The sequence below is a fragment of the Trichosurus vulpecula genome, chromosome 2 (assembly GCF_011100635.1).
Source record: "Trichosurus vulpecula isolate mTriVul1 chromosome 2, mTriVul1.pri, whole genome shotgun sequence".
NCBI lineage: Eukaryota > Metazoa > Chordata > Mammalia > Diprotodontia > Phalangeridae > Trichosurus > Trichosurus vulpecula.
Window position 1 is genome coordinate 178,376,356 of NC_050574.1, and position 19,369 is coordinate 178,395,724.

The 19,369-nt window shown below is 37.4% G+C and overlaps 2 protein-coding genes across 2 annotated transcripts in view; one reads left to right on the forward strand and one right to left on the reverse strand.

The window, feature by feature from the left end:
• Positions 1-5,126, forward strand: part of RNF17 (ring finger protein 17) — a 131,285-nt gene extending 126,159 nt beyond the window's left edge. Inside the window, exons 33-36 of the mRNA XM_036746300.1 lie at positions 7-166; positions 3,377-3,512; positions 3,825-4,014; positions 5,028-5,126. Coding sequence (XP_036602195.1) covers positions 7-166; positions 3,377-3,512; positions 3,825-4,014; positions 5,028-5,126 — 585 coding nt within the window. The remainder of the gene's footprint in view (positions 1-6; positions 167-3,376; positions 3,513-3,824; positions 4,015-5,027) is intronic.
• A 2,901-nt stretch (positions 5,127-8,027) lies between these two features.
• CENPJ (centromere protein J) overlaps positions 8,028-19,369 on the reverse strand; it is a 44,183-nt gene continuing 32,841 nt past the window's right edge. Inside the window, exons 13-17 of the mRNA XM_036743996.1 lie at positions 12,677-12,778; positions 9,881-10,021; positions 9,641-9,725; positions 9,402-9,522; positions 8,028-8,391 (exon numbers count right to left, since the gene is read on the reverse strand). Coding sequence (XP_036599891.1) covers positions 8,199-8,391; positions 9,402-9,522; positions 9,641-9,725; positions 9,881-10,021; positions 12,677-12,778 — 642 coding nt within the window. The 3' untranslated portion in view covers positions 8,028-8,198. The remainder of the gene's footprint in view (positions 8,392-9,401; positions 9,523-9,640; positions 9,726-9,880; positions 10,022-12,676; positions 12,779-19,369) is intronic.

Consider the following 19,369-nt stretch of genomic DNA (forward strand, 5'->3'; position numbering starts at 1 on the left):
GCCTAGGTATATATCTGTCTAGATCTAATAGAAAACTACGACCATCAAAATGACACAATTGATAATGGAGTCACCTGGGAATCTGAACTAAAGAGCCTAGATGAAGTACTACAAAGTTGTAATCAGAATGTGGATTGTCTTCCTTCATTGACAGATTTTAAATCAGGTTTTTTTTGTCATTCTTTCAATTACAGAGAAATGTCAATTATATTTTTATTCTTAATGAAACTTTGACATCCTATTTTTTTAAATATTTGTGGGGGCTTTAATTTAATGTTTGTTTTGAAAAGGTAGAAAAAATAATTTCTTTATATCAAGTTTTATAACACTTTTTTTGAATATCAACTGTTTTCCTTAAGTAGAAGAAATATTGTGTATTCTCACCTTCATTGAAGATGCCATATTGTTATTGATATCTTTTGTTTTTTATATCATGGTTATTTCCTGATGTGTACCCCATTCTTGTAGAACACTCCCTTTTAAAAAAGAAAATTAAGACTAATTAATACACAGTATTCTGTATCTACTGTCCCCCAGCTCTCTTACAGGGAGAAGGGAAGTATATTTTATTATCTCTAGGAATTCTGTTGGTCATTGCATTTAATCTTGAGTTTAGCTGTGTTTTCATTTGCATTTGTATAGTTTTATATATTTATATGTCCATATATATATATGTGTGTGTGTGTGTGTGTACATATATATATATAAAGCTAGCATTGATATAGCATTTAAAGTTTTGCAAAGCACTTTTACATATGTGAACTCATTTTGGGGGTGGAAGGGTATTATGGTTCTCTTTTGAGTTTACTTTTTGCTACTGTGGAGAATTACAAGTGGTAAATGAAAGTGGTGTATCTACCATTTCTCATATAAATTATCAGAAAACACTTTTAAGAGGGGGAAGGTACATCCCGGTTTAAAGTTGGTCATAACTAGCTTTGATCTAACTTTATTTCATTATTTCAACTTGTTTAATTTGTGTTTATCACTAAGGCCCTGGAACATGGGAACAAAAAATTAAATCTGTCAGTGGATTGGTATGTGAAATGATGGGCTAATTAAATGGAATCATTAATAATTCAGTGCTTCAGAAATCTGTAATTTCTTTGATAAGGATATTTCCTTCACAAATTCTTTATTGCAACCTCCCTACAATTTATTAGTCTTTGAAGAACTATTTTAGCAATCTCTCCCCCACCAAAAAAAAAAATCATCCTGAGATCAACTTAGTAATGAGTTTCTAAACTTCACTAAGCTAATCCTCAGTAATCAGACATATACAGGCCATTACTGAGCTCCTACAATAAAATACTTCTCTGATGCCTTACTATAAGATGGTGGCAATCCTGGACCTCTGAAAACTTTGCTAGTGGGGCATAACTTTACTAGGCTCTATCAAATTGGAAATTCTTCAAGTATGACCTGATGGTGATAAGAAGGCATAAGTGAATAATTCTAGAATTCTTAAGTATAATAAGTCTATACTACTCTAAGCAGGACTAAAGTGAAACTAATTCTGAAATACCTCTTTTAAATATAATGTTCACTAAGTAAAGTCTACAGTCTCTCTTAGCAACCCATTTCTACAATATGATCAATTGCATTTCATAGCAGCATGTGATACTATAAGGGTGGTTGAAGGAAAAAGGTAACTCTGTGTTTAACAAATGTATAGACTTGAGAAGGAAAATTGCTGAGTGATGATAAAGTTCACTCTCTTCTGTCCAGATCCTTGAAGTCATCATCTGTGGAACTCGCCCAGATGTTTAGTACCTACCTTAGTCTTCTCCACCCCAACTTCTCTTCCCTTCAAATACTAATTTTCTAGTTCCTAATATCCTCAACTCACTTCCTCAACCACACGTAGGAGGTGGTCTTACTTTAGACACCACAGTGGCCCTATCCATACACCAAACCAAGTAAATTTTTGCCCCATGTGCAGAAAGCACATTATGTACATCATCTTATTTAAACCTTAAAACAATACTGTGAAGTAGGTACTCCAGTAGATCTGTGATGTCATTGATTCGAAAGTTCCCTCCAGTACTAGAGGTCCCAGACCTGCATACCAACCCTATTTGCCTTTTTTCCCTGTCCTCTCTTAAGTTCTTCACGGAGAATCCAGCCAGTGTGAAGGTGTTCCATCTCCCATAACTACTAAAGAAGTCCTGCTGGTCCTCTCATCTTCATCTAGGGAAAAATAAATGGGGTTCAGAGAGAAGTGACCTCTGTGGTTGTGAAACCATACTCGGGGGGGTTTTGAATCCAAGTCTTTCTACCCTCAGGTCCAGTACTCTAGCCACACACAGCATGTTAATAAAGAGGTAATACTTATGTAAAGAAGCTATATTTTTAGTTTGAGAATAGGTGGAGGCCAGATTCTTGCTCAGTGAATGACATATAGAGTAAGATTTGGCATATGATTTTTCCCAACAGTTTTATTCAGTGAATGAAATACTTATTTTGACATTAAATTTGTGACATTGGGAAAAGCTTTGACAGATACTTGAGAAATTAAATTTTATGACTGTAATGAAATAATCACTTGGAAGTGTAGATCTAGTAAACATTGAACTGTTAAATATTGATGAGAAAGATCTTAAGTATTTCAAGGATCTGTGATTGAATCAGTATGAATGCTCCTTCCCCTGATACAGATCACAGCCTTTGAGAGAGTATCTGCGCCCCCAAATTAATCAATTTGCAGCCAGCCTGGAAATTACTGTCTCTGAATATAGTTAGTGTTCTTAGACTGGCCCTCAGATAAAATGACATGTGGTTTAGTCTTGTCCTATTCTCACAATCTTTCTAGTTTGGAAGAACTCAGTAGAGCTTATGTTCTGCTTTAAGAACCCAGTATCACACCATGGCATCACAGTCGTGTTTTGATGGAAGAGAAAGTATAATATATTTGGCTTATAAAGCTTCCAGGAGAGTAAAACCCACATGCAGCCAGCCCTTAGTGCTCTATTCTCCTCCAGAGAAACTGGACAGAGGATGGAGCTAGGTGGAGATAGATGTCTGTCCTGTATATGGGGAAAGCAAAGGACTGCTGCTTTCTGTGGCATTTGAGAAACACAGAAAGTAGAATGCATGGGAATAAGTAAGCTATGCTCACATAGTGCCAGCCTGCCTTAGAATGAGTACTGTGTAAATAAATGTTAGCTGCTGCCATCATTAGTATTATCATTTCCATAGTTTTTATCTGGGCCTACACGTTCACTGTTCAGACTTGAAAAGGGGATTGGGAAAGTGGCAGTTTATTTCTGGAAATAACAGAAATCAGGACTAATACAAAGAAATATATGGGTCTTTCATATTTGTTAGGTAGTGGAGATAGTAGGTTTATATTATTTCCCTTTTATTCTCTCTTCAGAAATGCCTTGTCTTGCAGAATATAATGATGGTTTATGGTATCGAGCAAAGATTCTTTCCATCAAAGAATTTGATCCCCTCGCTATCTTGGTACAATTTGTTGACTATGGATCAACTGAAAAATTGCCAACAAGCAGGTGAAGTCAACATAATTATGTTTAGCGATAATCTGTTAAGGGCATCATCTTCCTTCCTTTCTCCAGAATATCTTTGAGTTCATAATTCTTCTCAGTTTTTTTTAAAATATTAAGTCATGGGGCAGCTAGGTGGTGCAGTGAGTAGAGCACCAGCCCTGGAGTCAGGAGGACCTGAGTTCAAATCTAACCTCAGACACTTGACACTTACTAATTGTGTAACCTTGGGCAAGTCACTTAACCCCAATTGCCCTGCCTTCCCCCATACAAAGTACTAAGTCATTACATGCTACATGTTTTAACAATCTGTTTCAGACTGCGTCAAATTCCTCTCCACCTTATGAAATATCCTGCTCGGGCTGTAAAAGTTCTTTTGGCTGGATTTAAACCTCCATTAAAAGATTCAGAAAAGACAAGAATTCCATATTGCCCCAAGTGGAGCATGGAAGCCATGTGGGCTATGATAGACTGTCTTCAAGGAAAACAGCTTTATGCTTCCTCGTTGGTAAATTTTTATTCTAATTAGCATTCTAATTAATTATTCTAATTAAGAGTTAAGAATTTTTCATAGTAATTTGGTATCATTGAATAATCTTATCTTAGGTGTCTTTTTCATAATTACATAGTACAGAGGTGTCAAACTCCTATGGCTGGAACCAGATTTAAATGTAATTGGGAAATGTTTTATAACAATATAGTACTACATAGATAATGTTAATTTGTGGTTTTCTGAGTCAGTATATAGAGCACAGGGATCCCTTACTATTTGAATTTGACATCACTGATACAGCACATAAAAGTATATTGATCTAGAGGTTTAATTTTAAGATATATTAGAAGTTATGTGACAGTCCTGTTTTAGTTACCCAAACTTGAAATTCATTTTTAAGTATTATGATCTGAATTTTGAATTCTTAAGAGCAGAAACAGTATCAGAAATCCCAAATAAGAAAAATCTCTGATTGCTTTTGTTAAGGTAAATGCCCATAGTTCCTTTGAAGCATAAAGCTTAGGAGATGTGGTAGGGGAAATAGGTTTATTTTAAACCTAATGTTTTTATATTCATGAAGTGTTTTCACTATATATGTGAAAGTTACGACATTCTTTGGAGTACATATAGGCCTGTTAAGGACAGAGCTTCTCAAAGATAATTTAAATCAAGTATCTGGATATAAATGTTTTTGAATACATTTATACATGTATATAGATACTATCCATCTATGTGTATATATGTGCACATATATATATGTGCACATATATATATATGCATATACACACTCAGAGAGATTATCACATAAGGCATTACTTACAGTAACATACATATAGAATGTTGGCATCAGTGTTGATGCCCAAGAAGGCTTTATGAGTGAAGCAGGATTTAGGTTCAGCATTTAAAGAATGGAAATTGGTAGAATAGGTTAACAGGGCTGTTGTACACAGAGTAAATAGCTTAGGATAGAATAAAGAGGAAGGGACGAAGTTGAAGAACTTGCTTGACAAACTCTACTTTTGTTTTAGACTCAGTCACCAGATTATATAGTGACCTTATATGAAGATGAACAATATCCAGTTCACATGTCATTAATAGAAATGGGACTTGCAGATTTAGATGAATGATGTAAGTATATATTATGCTTTCTGGCCTTTTTAACTAGCATAACTTACGATTAGTAACAGACATCAGTACCATGTATCATATCATTTTCCCTTGTTTCCTCAGAGAAATGGCAAGTGAGCTTGGTGGGAAATTCCCATCTCCTTTTGGATGCCTTTCCTGTGAAAGATAGCAGCACCAGTACTAAAGAGTGCCCACATCTCTAGATACCTTTTCTTGGAACATGTACAGCCATTACAGAACCAGGAGAAGCATGTGCCAGTAACTTTCAGCAGCTAGTTAGGCTAGTTCTGCACCTACACAAGGACTTACTAGAACCAGACTAGTACTCATATTTAGGGAAAAATTTCAGTTGACTGGACTAGATTATATATGTATATGTGCATATGTACATGTGAAAATACATTTTGTAATGTAGGTAATTGACTTGTCCAGCTGCACCTGTTTGCGTGTGAACTTAGAATATTAGAACAGGAATGAATATTAGTGGTCATCAATTGGGAAACAGGCCCAAAGAGGTTAAAAGACTTTTCCAAAGGTCACATTAAGGTAGTTTCAGAGACAGGATTTGAAACTAGGGTCTCATCCTCATCAAGAGTTTTTTTCCATGTTGCAAGCAATTGGACAAGCCTAAGCATCTGAGAAAATCCAAAGTTGTATGTACACACACAACAACATTTTATTTTTTAAACTCTAGGTGGATTGGATGTTTGCAACAATTCAGAAATGTTAACAAGAATAATGTTCAGCCATTAAAAGAAAAAGCTAATTTTAGTCAGGCTAATCCACAAAGCTTCATTACAGTACTTAATCTTATGGGGTTTTTTTTTGGAATTAGTCATATAAATGTTTAGGTCAAGAAACATTCACAAATGTAGGCTTTAAAATGTAGATGCACAATTATACCAGAGCTTTTGTTTTTCAGGTATATTCTATATCATGCTGAGCACATGTGGCAGCCCAGAAGAAACATTTTAGTTCAGGCTTTTTTTTGTTTAGTTTTTCAACATAATTTTCATATATTGTCCTCTGCGTTGGATTGTTAGGAATTCTTTTTAAAATTACTAAAGAATATACTTAATAAATGTTCTGAGTCTTTGTTCAGAAGCTTTCTTGGTTTATTATCAGTTTTTATTTCAGCATGTATATTGACATAAAATCTTATCAGAAAAATTTCCTTCCTTGTATTATGGTAGGCTCTCAACTGTGTAAATAAATGTAATGGTAATTGTCAATTTTCAGAAACTATTTGAAATCGACATAGTTTATGTAACTTAAGTCATAAATAATATTTGTCAGCTAGATGCTAGCCATATGTTGGTTAGGAAACTAAAAAAGTGCAAGTTTTTGTTCATGCTTTCCTAAATCAGTCAAAACGCAAGCAGCTAAGTGAGATAGCTTTTCTTTAATTTTAGTAATTATTGAAATAACATCTCATTTATTCACCATAGTTATAGGAATATCTTAAGTAATGAAATATTAATTATCTCCTGGGGTAGGCTAGTCTGTTTAGGATTGCACTCAATACTCTGATGTTTTTCCCTATTTTGAACTAACATCTATCCATTTGTCCTGTTTCTATTCTTCCTGCCCACCTCTCCCCACCCCTGCAAACAGCCATCAACCCTATCCTTAAAAAAAGGTCTTCAAACTTTTACCTAATTATTTTCATCCTAGTCGGACATGGTTTGGGGTCCCATCGCCAAAATATTGTCCTCTTTCGGAAATACTCCAGCTTGTCATTGTCTTTTCTAAGATTGTACTTGTGCTATCATTCAAGGTATTAATAAAACAGGATAAAGAACAAGACCCTTGGATACTCTGGTAGATGCAAGTTCAAGTTCCTATAACATAAGAGTGGCTTTGACACATAACCTGTCAGTTCTCTTGGGAGCATTGTTCCTAAGGTTGTAGTTTGTAGACAAAGTGACAACCTGCCTGGACTAGAAGGGAGTGTCTTCACCTGGGAGTTTCCTATCCCTAACCCTTCAGCATTTAATTTTTGAGTAGCCCTTCTCAGGCTTGATATTTAGATTCTTGAGCCTTGACTTACCCTTTCTGTGATATCTTGGAAAGTGATACCCTGTGTAAGGTGATGTAGTAGAGATCTAGTCAAATAAGCATTTAAGTGTCTACTACCTGCTGGACACTGCAGTGGGCCTCTAAGGATAAAGATGAAAGAGCCCCAGCTATCAAGGAGCTTCAAAGGAAGTGAAGGATTCCAAGAGCCCAGAGTACAGATTTCTATTTAAAAATTACATAACCATGGGCAACTTAATTATGCTTTCAAACCTAGGTTCCTTATCAGTAAAATCATTATGACGGAAGTTGTACTACCTCTTTCACACATGTATTATGAGGAAAGCCCTTTGTAACGTTTGAAGCAATGTAAAAAGAGTAGTTATCTCAGGACACATAAGAGTATCCCCATGTTTGGCTCCTTATTGCAGACTTAAAAGGTACAAGGCAGACTGGGACTCACCATTTTTTTAAAACCTCCTATTTATTTGACTGCAGTCTTCAGCCTGTGAGAACACAGGTAGTCAAGTTAATCCCTTATAAATCCCTTACAGTTAGCCTAATTTTTAGCTCTTGATCATTTTTACTGTTCTGTGCTTTTAAAAATAAAAATTTGCTAGCCTCAGCCCTATTCCACATGCTTGCATTTACAAAGAAATTGACTTCCACTTCATCACATATACTGTTGCCATTGTTTTAAGTCAATGTATTGCCAATACTTACTTCAATTTAAAGTCTAGCCCTAGAATTTTCATCTAGAAAAAAAGTCAATTATATAAATTTTATCTTCTGCTAGATGGTTTAATTTTCATAATTGTATTTTTTTGTCTTCCTTTCACCATTATCATTTTGTATAAAAATATCAACGCACAGGTAGGACAAGCTATAAAATTTAAACTTTATTTTAGATATCTGCAAACATCAAAACTTCTCATTTTATACACTATGTACAGATTGACAAGCTGCTATAGAATTTACAGAAATATACATTTTTAAAAGAAAGGAAATTGGTTGTCAAAGCACCACATACCACTTCATGATTAAGAAACAGTTTGCTACAACTTGGTGTCCATCAGAACATTACCATCTTTATCTTTAATTCTTACTCGACCAGACATGTACTTTGTTTCCTGGTGACCATTGGAATACACAGTCTTAACGGTGCCATCTGGATATTCCCGTCTCTTGAACTGGGGAGTGTGAAGTTCTCTTTGGCCATTGTTAAATTCTATTATTTTGTTGCCATCTCTGTTTTTAAAAAAACATCAATTTAGTAAAACTTCTCTTCCCTTTATGTGCAGAAGCTGCCACTACTTCAAACTAATAATTATATTAGCTCCCATTTTTTTTCTCTGTCTTTATCTTCTGTGGATGATTCCTCTTAGTCCTGCTCTCCTCCCCCCACAGCCAGTCAAGATTCGGTCCTCTCCTCTCTCTAAAAACTTTGCATGCATCTGTTTTCACTGTTTCAATCACCAGCCATGAACAATTTTCTATTTAGCTCTAGGCCTAATGTTACAGCTCCTTTTGCCTCTGTGCTTGATGCCCCACTGAAGTTCAACTAAGTTTATTTACTACATCTGCTTCACCACAAGCTCCCAGGATCTACTAGGCTCAAACAAAACAGCTCTGTGCTTATATCTCCTGTTCCTACTTAATAAATTCTGTTTTTTAAAAGACTATAGAAAGAATTGACACTTCCTTTCAGTTCTGATTATCACTGTCCAGACTTTTCTTTTAATGTCACACTTTGATTACCACATGCACCTACTGTGATCATCATGACATTTCTGCATCTATCTAGTCCACACCTACTACAAAACTTTATAATAGTGCCTATAATTTATCACATCAAATTCTAATCATGCCAGCTGTTAGGCCATCCTGTCACTACACACAAAAGTTTCTTTCCTAGGCTGACTTACTAGTACCTACTTCTAAGCCTCCCTGCTAAGCCATGTTCACTCTTACCTAATACCCAACTAAAATAAATATACTGTCAGGAAGCATTTGCTGACTGGAGTTTATCATTACTTTCTACAGTCATATATGCTCATACATTGTTTATATAGAATATTTATTTGAATACTGGGGTATGACATATCAACTAATCTCAAAATATATCTTAACTAATGACAACACATGACACTCGGAATACAGATTTGCAAATTTTTTTAGATGGAATGGGAATGAAGTTGTATAGTAAGAAAAGCCAAAGTGTAATTTCTAAACTACTAGTGGATTTAAGCAAGTCTTACTGTTGTACTCGAACAATGGTACCATCTGGGAAAATGCTCTCTTCTCTCCCATCTTCAAATAAATTTTTAATGGACTGGTCAGGAAATGTAATTTCTTTTCTTCCATCTGGAAAATGCTTTTCTAGTTTAAAAATATAGAGACAGACTATGAGTGTGTAACATCAACCTGCACTCTCATTTTGAATTACTTTGGGGAGCAGAAGTTAGAGAAGAAATTGAAGAAAAATCACAATTTTCACCTATTTGTCCACTTGCGAAATGTAAAACTTCCAGTCCCTCTGGATAAGTGGTGTGAGTGGTCTCAGTAGCTGCATAGTAGTAAATCTATAAAGGGGAAAAAACCAATATGATTTGCTCATACTGTATAAGTCTGTACATAATATACATGCATATAGGTCTATACAAATACATATAGATCTGTGTTTGTGTGTGTGTATATTAAACATAAAGGGGTAGAAAATATATCTTTGGAAACATACCACTCTTTCATCTGGCATGACTTTTTTCACATCCCCATTGAAAAAAGTAATAGTGATAGTTTTTCCATCTGAACTCACTTCTTTCCGAGTGCCATTTGGAAACAAGATAACATGGCAACCACTTTTTAAAACCTTTTCAACCTAAAAAAAAAAGGATAAAGGTGATTTTATTCCATCTAGTTCAGATAATCATGGCAGTATCCTAATTTTGAAATTATAAAATCAAAACAGTTTCTGTTCTGAAATTCTCATCATTCTACAATCATGAGACCTAGAACTGGAAAGGACCTCAGAGATATCATCCAGTCTCTTATTTTACAAAAGCAACTTGGCTATGAGCACACAGGAAGTAAATGAGAAAACTTCTATAAACTGATCTAATATATATGATCATTTGTTCTGTCTTTCCCAATTACATGTGGTAGTACAAAAATTCTTTAAGTTATCCATCCACCTGCTTGTGGATATGTGCATGTATAAATAGGTAATCTCAAAAGGAAAGTTTTAACAGGAAAGGCCCTGTGCAGAAGGAGGACTTGAGCTGTCTTCAATGAGCTCTGAGATCATTTTCATGCCTTCAGAATCATCATCTTAGATGTAGCTTGTGAATCAATCCCAATTTGACATCTCTTATATGTATGTTAGCTCTAATCCAGCTGTTTTTCTTGTCTTTTTTTCCCTCCTCAGTGGTATTTCTACATCTGTAAGCACATCTAGGATTTGATTATATTGTCCAAGTATGGTGACTTTGCCATTCTTGATGAAAAAAGCTTGTTATAAAAATCTTTGCAGCTCTTTTTTTTTAGCCTTTCAACTGCTCTAGTTTCTTCCTTTAATGACCTTGCTTAGTAGAGTCTCTTGCCCTCTTTAACTGACTCCACTCTGCTGCTTTCTGCTTTATCTGGGATAGTGCTCAATCTTCCACCATCCTTCTTAAGATAAATAATAATAATAAATAAGATAATATTCCCCTCAGTCTGGAAAGTCAGGTGTTTTCTGATCATAGCATTTGTGGCTCATCTGGTGTCTTTATATCTACAGCAGTAAAACATCTGTGTACAACTATTAAAGTTTTGTCCTTCTATTATCAATTTTCATTATCATTGTCTTGGTCAATATAGTTATTTCAATTGCATGAGTTTTTTCCCGTTTCTGTTATTCTAGAGTTAACATAAATTTTAGTCAGTGGTCTGTATACAGCAAAATCAGCAAGGAAAAAAAATCATTTCCTGTCTGTTAAAATGAAATCAGTTTTATTTTTTATGATATTTGGTGATTGTGTTCATCACCAAGCAGTTCTTCTCTTGAAGAAAATGTTCATGAAATATCAGCACAGGACTTTACTCTGTGTAAGACTTTGATCAAAACATACAAAAAAACAGAGGGATTTTCTTAAAGCTACATTACTTTTCTCTTTCTGTCTATTTCTCATCCTTCTCACCTACTCCCCATCTTTACATTGAAATCACAAAATATACTGATTAAATCTGGAGGCTCTTTTTGAGTTTTTGTAGAATTTCTCTGTCATTTCAATATGCAATAGACATTGGTAAATACATCCCAATTTCTGGATGGCAGTCTCTCTCTGATACTAGTAATGAGCACTGCCATACAAGATGATAAAATATTTGAAGAAATTATGTTCCTTGTTATTTGGGTGCACGATAAAAACCAACTGTGCCATTGCTGTAAGAAAAATTCATAAGCCAGTCTTCCATTTCCCTGCAACTTCCTTTTTTCTGTTTTCGAGTGAGAGCGTTAAGGTTGATATAATTTAGTTCCTCCATTAGTTATGCTTGGTTGTTGGTCAGAGAAAAGGATTTCACATTGAAGAGTACCAACTTCTAAGATCCTATAGGATAGGAGCCGTTAATTTTTCTTTGAATTCCCAGAGCCTAGCATAGTGTCTGGCATAAATAAATGCTTGCACCCTTAGTTCCCTGTTTCTGCACCATCAATGCAGAAGCAGAAGGGGGTTACACAGGACTGAAGGCCATTTTGTACTTATACTGAGGAAGGCTAGGGCCAAAAAATATATAACCAACAGGCCAAATGCCTAGTGCTGCACTACTACATACTTAGCTAGGTAAGTCTTCAAAAAGTAGATTGTCTTGCGAAGACCATGGATTCAAAGAAAGTTTTTTCAATGTGGCAGAACCTACCATACTATGTATTCAGATAGTATACCTCAAAGTCATACTCTGGTCCTCACCCTGGGTTTATACATCACTTAAAATGTTTTAAGTGTTGTCATTACAAAAGGTGAGGGGAAAATAGACTTATCCTATGTAGACAGCTCCAGTAGACAGAATTCAAACAAATGCATAAAAATTAAAGGAGAAGGAGCTCTGAAACACAGCTGGGGCAGAGGAAACCTTATTAGGTGGTAAACTCCCTATCTTGGAGGTTAAGAAGAAGGCTATATGATTACTTGTTAGAGATATTATAGATGGATCAAGTCTTCCATCCAAAGCAGGAATAATATCTATCTCTAAGATTCCTTCTAACTTTGAGATTATTTGACAAACTGCCCCTCTTAAATTGCAATCATATTGTTGTACCATTATCAAGACTCATGTTTCAGTTTTCATTAAGAAGGGTTGAAGAGTTGTGCATAGCACTTAATAATTCTCAGAGATATCTCTACTCATGCTTTCCCCAAATATTTAAACAAGCTACTGCTGACAATTATAGCAGCCTATAAGGGAGAGATGATAGAAATAAATATAGTAATTTTCTCTCATATTTCTTCAGCAGATAGGGATTCAAACTTTCAAGAAAATTGTAATTTTTTACCTTTCCATCAGGATGATTGATTTCTCCATGAATTTCTTCTTCTTGTACTTTAGAATCAGGAATAGGGCATATAAGAGGTTCAGATATTTCATTGGGTATGAGCTAAAAAATATAAGATCTGATCAGTAATCTAAAGAATATATAAAGTATCACATAGGAAGGGAATAAGCATACACACACACACACCCTGCACCTACTGTGTGCCAGGCACTCTGCACAGTACTTTACACATATCCCATTTGATCTTCTCTGGGATATAAGTACTGACATCTTCATTTTGCAGTTGAGGAAACTGAGACAAATTAAGCGACTTGCCCCGGTTCACACAGCTACAAAGTGTCTCTGAGGCTAGATTTGAACTTAGGTCTTACAATACCACATCTAGTGTGCTCTCATTCACTGTACCACCTAGCTGCGAAATTACATGAAATTATTGTATATTATGCTAAGCCCCACCCCCCCAACTGAGGTAGTTTACAGATTAAATTTACCTATGTTTACCATAAAATGACACATACTAGGTTCTAAACACCAGATGTTTTTAACCAGTTAACAAAGGCAGGTGTTCTTAACTTCTGTGTGTCATGGATTTCCTCTGGCCGTCTGATGAAGACTGTGGACTCCTCAGAATGATGGTTTTAGATGTATAAAGTAAAATACATAGGATTACAAAGAAAACCAAGTATAGTGATGTACAATCATCAAGATATTTTAACAAAAAATTTTTAAAAGTCTAAGACCTCCTAAGGGAAAGATGTAATATTGCAGGCACCATGACCCATCTGTCTTTACAAGGAACTAAACCTCATGATCAATGGAACCTTCTAACCACCTCCACCTCAAAATCCAGTTTAACTCTTGAACTAGATCCTTTGGAAATAAAGCTGTGATATGGGCCAAAGCTGGTGGAATACTGAGACTAGAACCAAGGGACACTTCATCAAGAGGCGAAGATGTCAACCACATAAGACCTACACTGACCTGCTACGTCCTGCAGTTGTCGGCTGGGCAATCAGTGAATAGAGAACTAAGCCTGGGTTCAGATCTGGCCTCAGACACTTACCAGCTGTGTGACCCTGGGCAAGTCCCTTAACCACATCTTAAAATGAAGACGATAACAGTACCTTCCTCCCAGAGCTATTAAGATCCAATGAGGTAATAATTTTAAAGTGCTTAGCACTGTGCTTGGCACATAGCAGTCACTATATAAATGCTTAATCTTTTCCCCAGCCCTGCAGAAATCCCCAGGTTTGCTTAACACAACAGTTGCAGAAGTTCCAAGTTTGCTCAGAATAGAACTAACTATAGTGCAGAGAAATGTACTAGCAAGTTCAGCCCTGGTATTCACTGTTTGAAATTTCAGGAAGCTCTCAGTATCCTAGGAAAAGAAAATGTAACTAAAGGGTCCAAGAAGCACATGTTGGAAACCAACTAGTTTTACCTTGATAATATGACTTCATGGCAAAGATTATATTACATTAGATTTACTAAAACAAAAGCCAAGGGTAATCCTGCAAAGGAGCGCACAGCATGTCCCTGGTATCGATGGAATCATGTTAAAAGTAAGCCCAAAACAAGTACTGTAAAGGCAAAATTCCATGCCAAAGCTTTCCAGTTTCCAGAAGGACTCAGATCAACTTCAGCTCCAGCCCCTCCACCTCACACCAGCAACTTTTGACCAAGCTCCCTAAAGCCACCTATCGCTTCTTCAAAGGCCTCCCAGGACAACTCTGAAACACCTATGCCTCTCTCAAGGGACTTTCCCCCTCCACTGATACTCAACTTGGACTTCTTTCTCAAGGATTAGCATACTTCGAACCCCTTTTACTCTCCCTGTCCTCCATGATACCGGCCTTCCAGTTGCTGAACAAAACCATTTCCCCATCCCAACTTTCTTTCTCTTATTCCCATCTACCCAAAACCTGTTCCTTTTACATCCCACTCTAGATCTGCCCAACCCTTCCACTGTGCCCCCTGGAATACCTGTTCCATAATTTAACTTCCTTTAACTTTTTCTTTCTCCTCCCATCTTTTGAAATTCACTGAGACCCTGTTGCCTCCCTGGCCACCCTTTACGACACTAGCTATGCTTTTTCTTACACTCAACTGGCATCCTCTCTTCCTCTGTGATTTACATTATCCACCTCCAGATCAAATATAAAATCTTTTTTGGTGTTCAAAGTCCTTTATAACCTAGCCCCTCTTCCAGTCTTCTCACACTTTTTTACACTTAAACCGTCTCATCCCACCCCCATGTACTCTATGATCTAGTGACCCTGGCTGCCTTGCAGTTCTACCCTTCCAATTCTCTACGTTATCACCAACTGTCCCTCATGCATAGAATGCTCCCTCCTCATGTCTACCTTCTGGCTTCCTTCAAACCCAGCTAAATTCTGACCTTCATCAGAATGCCCTTCCCATTCCCCCTTAATTCTATTGCCTTCTCTCTGTTGATTATCTCTAATTTCTCCTGTAAATGGCAAGTTGGTACCTAGTTGTTTGGGTGCTGTCTCTGCAATTAAACTATGAAATTCTTGAAAGCAGGGCATTTCTTTTGCCTTTTTTGTACTGCACACATTAGCATAATAGCAGCACAGAGTAGGCACTAAATATCTATTGACTATCCAAATTTATCACCCAGTCCACATCCTGGTGGCCAATATCTACTGACCCCCAAGTCATCCTTTCTTCTTTCTCACTGAGTTCAGTGCCTGGCACACTGTCTTCCTATCCATCCCCACTTCACTATATCTACTGATGGTCCCTTAAATACTCTAACTTCCTAGTTCCTCAGTATGCTCATTTCCCTTGACTGATTTCTCTACTCCATCCTGGCTGCATAAAGAGAGGGCCACATGGAAGGGCGGAGCCAAGATGGCAGCTGGAAAGCAGGGACTTGGGTGAGTTCCTCCCCACGTCCCTCCAAAACCTATAAAAAATGGCTCTGAACAAATTCTAGAGCTACAGAACACACAGAATAGCAGAGGGAAGCAGGGCACCAGCCCAGGACAGCCTGGATGGTGGCTGGGTAAGGTCTATCCTGCAAGGAGCTGGGAGCAGAAAGGAGCAGGGCCCAGCATGGGCTGCACCCAGACCAACCAGAACAGGCCCTAGCACCCTGAATCAGTGAGCTGTGGCAGTTACCAGACTTCTCAACCCATAAATACCAAAGAGAACAGAGAAGGTTAGTGGGAAAAGCTGCAGGGACAGAGTGAAGGAGTTCACAGTTCGGTCACCACCCCGGGGGGAGCGGGGGAGGTGCAGCTACAGAACTACAGCTGCAGTTGCTTCTGGCCCCAGGCCCACCTGGTGGGAGGAATTAAGTGGCTGATCAGAGCAGGAGTGCAGAGCCTGCTTAAGATCTGAATCCACTCCGGGTTGGTGGTTCTTGGGGGAGCAGGAGTGCTGGTGTGGCAGAACTGGCTGTATAGAAATAACTGAAAACAACAGCACATCCCCTCAAGCTTGGAACAAAGTACTCACTACTCTACAAGCAGCCATACCCCGATGAAAAATTTAAGGGTCTAGTAGTTGGCTGGGAACATGGCCAGGCAGCGAAAACGGACTCTGATTCAGACCCAGACTTTGGAATCTTTGGTGACAGAGAAGATCAAAACATACAGCCAGAAGTTGTTGTCAAAGTCAAAGAGCCTACATCAAAAGACTCCAAGAAAAATATGAATCAGTCTCAGGCCATAGAAGAGCTCAAAAAGGATTTGGAAAAGCAAGTAAGAGAAGTAAAGGAAAAATTGGGAAGAGAAATGAAAGTGATGTGAGAAAATCATGAAAAACAAGTCAATGACTTGCTAAAGGAGACCCAAAGAAATACTGAAGAAAATAACACCTTAAAAAATAGACTCACTCAAATGGCAAAAAAGCTCCAAAAAGCTAATGAGGAGAAGAATGCCTTAAAAGGCAGAATTAGCCAAATGGGAAAGGAGGTCCAAAAGACCACTGAAGAAAATACCACCTTAAAAATTAGATTGGAGCAAGTGGACGCTAGTGACTTTATGAGAAATCAAGATGTTATAAAACAGAACCAAAGGAATGAAAAAATGGAAGACAATGTGAAATATCTCATTGGAAAAACCACTGACCTGGAAAATACATCCAGGAGAGATAATTTAAAAATTATTGGACTACCTGAAAGCCATGATCAAAAAAAGAGTCTAGACATCATCTTTCAAGAAATTATCAAGGAGAACTGCCCTGATATCCTAGAGCCATAGGGCAAAATAGAAATTGAAAGAATCCACCAATCGCCTCCTCAAAAAGATCCCAGAAAGAAAACTCCTAGGAATATTGTCACCAAATTCCAGAGCTCCCTGATCAAGGAGAAAATACTGCAAGCAGCCAGAAAGAAACAATTTGAGTATTGTGGAAACACAATCCGGACAATACAAGATCTAGCAGCTTATACATTAAGGGATCAAAGGGCTTGGAATATGATATTCTGGAGGTCAAAGGAGTTAGGATTAAAACCAGTAATCACCTTCCCAGCAAAATTGAGTATCATGCTCCAAGACAAAATATGGACTTTCAATAAAATACAGGACTTTCAACCTTTCTCAAGGAAAAGACCAGAGCTGATTTGACTTTCAAACACAAGAATCAAGAGAAACATGTAAAGGTAAACAAGAAAGAGAAATCATAAGGGACTTACTAAAGTTAAACTGTTTTGTTTACATTCCTACATGGAAGGATGGTGTGTGTAATTCATGAGACCTTTCTCAGTATTAGGGTAGTTGAAGGGAACATACATAGATATAGATATATACACACATATATATAGACAGAGAGCACAGGCTGAGTTGAATATGAAGGGATGATATCTAAAAAAATAAAATTAAGGGGTGAGAGAGGAATATATTGAGAGAGGGAGAAAAGGAGGGACAGAATGGGATAAATTATCTCACATAAAAGTTGCAAGAAAAAGCAGTTTGTTGGAAGGAAAGAAGGCGCAGGTAAAAGAGAATGAGTAAATCTTGCTCTCGCTGGATTTGACTTGAGGGAATAACATACTCAATTGGGTATCTTACCCCACATGAAAGTAGGGGGAAGGGGACAATAGAAGGGATGGCAGATAGAGGGAAGAAGTAATTAAAAGCAAACAGTTTTGAAAAGGTACAGGGTCAAGGGAGAAAACTGAATAAAGGAGGACAGGATAGGAGAGAGGGAAATAGTCTTTCACAATATGACTATTTATGGGAGTGTTTTGCATAATGATTCATGTGTGGCCTATGTTGAATTGCTTGCCTTCTTAGCGATAGTGGAGGGGGGGGGTGAGGGAAGAGGGGAGAGAATTTGGAACTCCAAGTTTTAAAAGCAGATGCTCAAAAAAAAGTTGTTTTTGCATGCAATTGGGAAATAAGATATACAGGCAATGGGGCATAGAAATCTATCTTGCCCTACAAGAAAGTAAGGGGGATAGGGATAGGGGGAGGGGGAGGGGGTTGACATAAGGGAGGGCAATGAGAATATAAGCCATCTTATTGTGGAGGGAGGGTAGAAATGGGGAGAAAGTTTGTAACTCAAAATCTTGGACAATATTGAAAACTAAAAAATATTAAATACTAAAGTATAGAATTCAAATAAAAAATAAAGAATTTTCTTTAAAGAAAAAAAAAAGAATCCTGATTATAGCAGTGTCAAATAGCAGCTCATGTTCATCTAACCCTTTTGAGGTTTGTCTCTATGCTGTATCACTTAGTGGCTTCATTGCTTCCAATGCATTTAGTTATGCAAAGGATTCCCAGATATGCAGATATGTATATACAGCTCTAGTCTTTGACCTCCAAACTGGATATCTCAAATTCCCCATGCCCAGAGCAAAACTCATCTTTTTTCCCCCAAACTCTCTCCCTTCTAAACTTAGCTATTACTATTGAAAGTGTCACTGTTCTCCTGGTTTCCCAGGTTCACAGCCACTACATCCTCCTCACTCTTACTGATCTCCACCCCTCCCCCCCAATATGCAGTGGGTTCACAAATCTTGTCATTTCTACCATCATGTAACTACATCTCTCATATACATTCCTTTCCCTCCACTCACAGAGCCACCAAGTTAGTTCAAGTACTCATCATCTCTCACTTGGATAATAGCAACAGTCTTCTAATTGGTCTCCCTGCCTCAATTTTCTTCCCCATTTCAATCCATAGTCAGCTGCCTACAGCATAGGTCTATGTCCCTGGAGCTCAGTAAACTTCAGCGACTCTCTATTATCTCCAAAATTAAAGTCCTCTTCTTGCATTAAGGTTCTTCCATAACCTGACCCCTTTCTCCCTTTCCAGTGTTCTCACACTTGACTTTCCTCACTCCCACCCCCATACTCAATAGTATAGCAATATTGGCTTGATGTTCCTCCAATATGGTGCTCTATCTCCCATCTTTTGTATCCTTTGTGTTTGGGATGCTCTCCTTCCTCATCTTTACTTCTTGACATCCCTGAGCCTCTCTCAAGACTCAGCTCAAAGGCCAGCTCTTCGAGGAGGCCTTCTCAGTCACCCCAGTCACCAAAGCCTTCCTCTCTAAGATTACTAAGATTCCTTCTGCTCTATATTTATTGTGTGCAGGAATTTAAATTTCCAAGGTGGCTTCCACATTCGGATGTGAGCTCCTTAAAGGTAGGGACCATTTTTGTATTTTTTTCCTTTCTTTGCCCCCCAGTGCTTAATACAATACTTGGAACATAG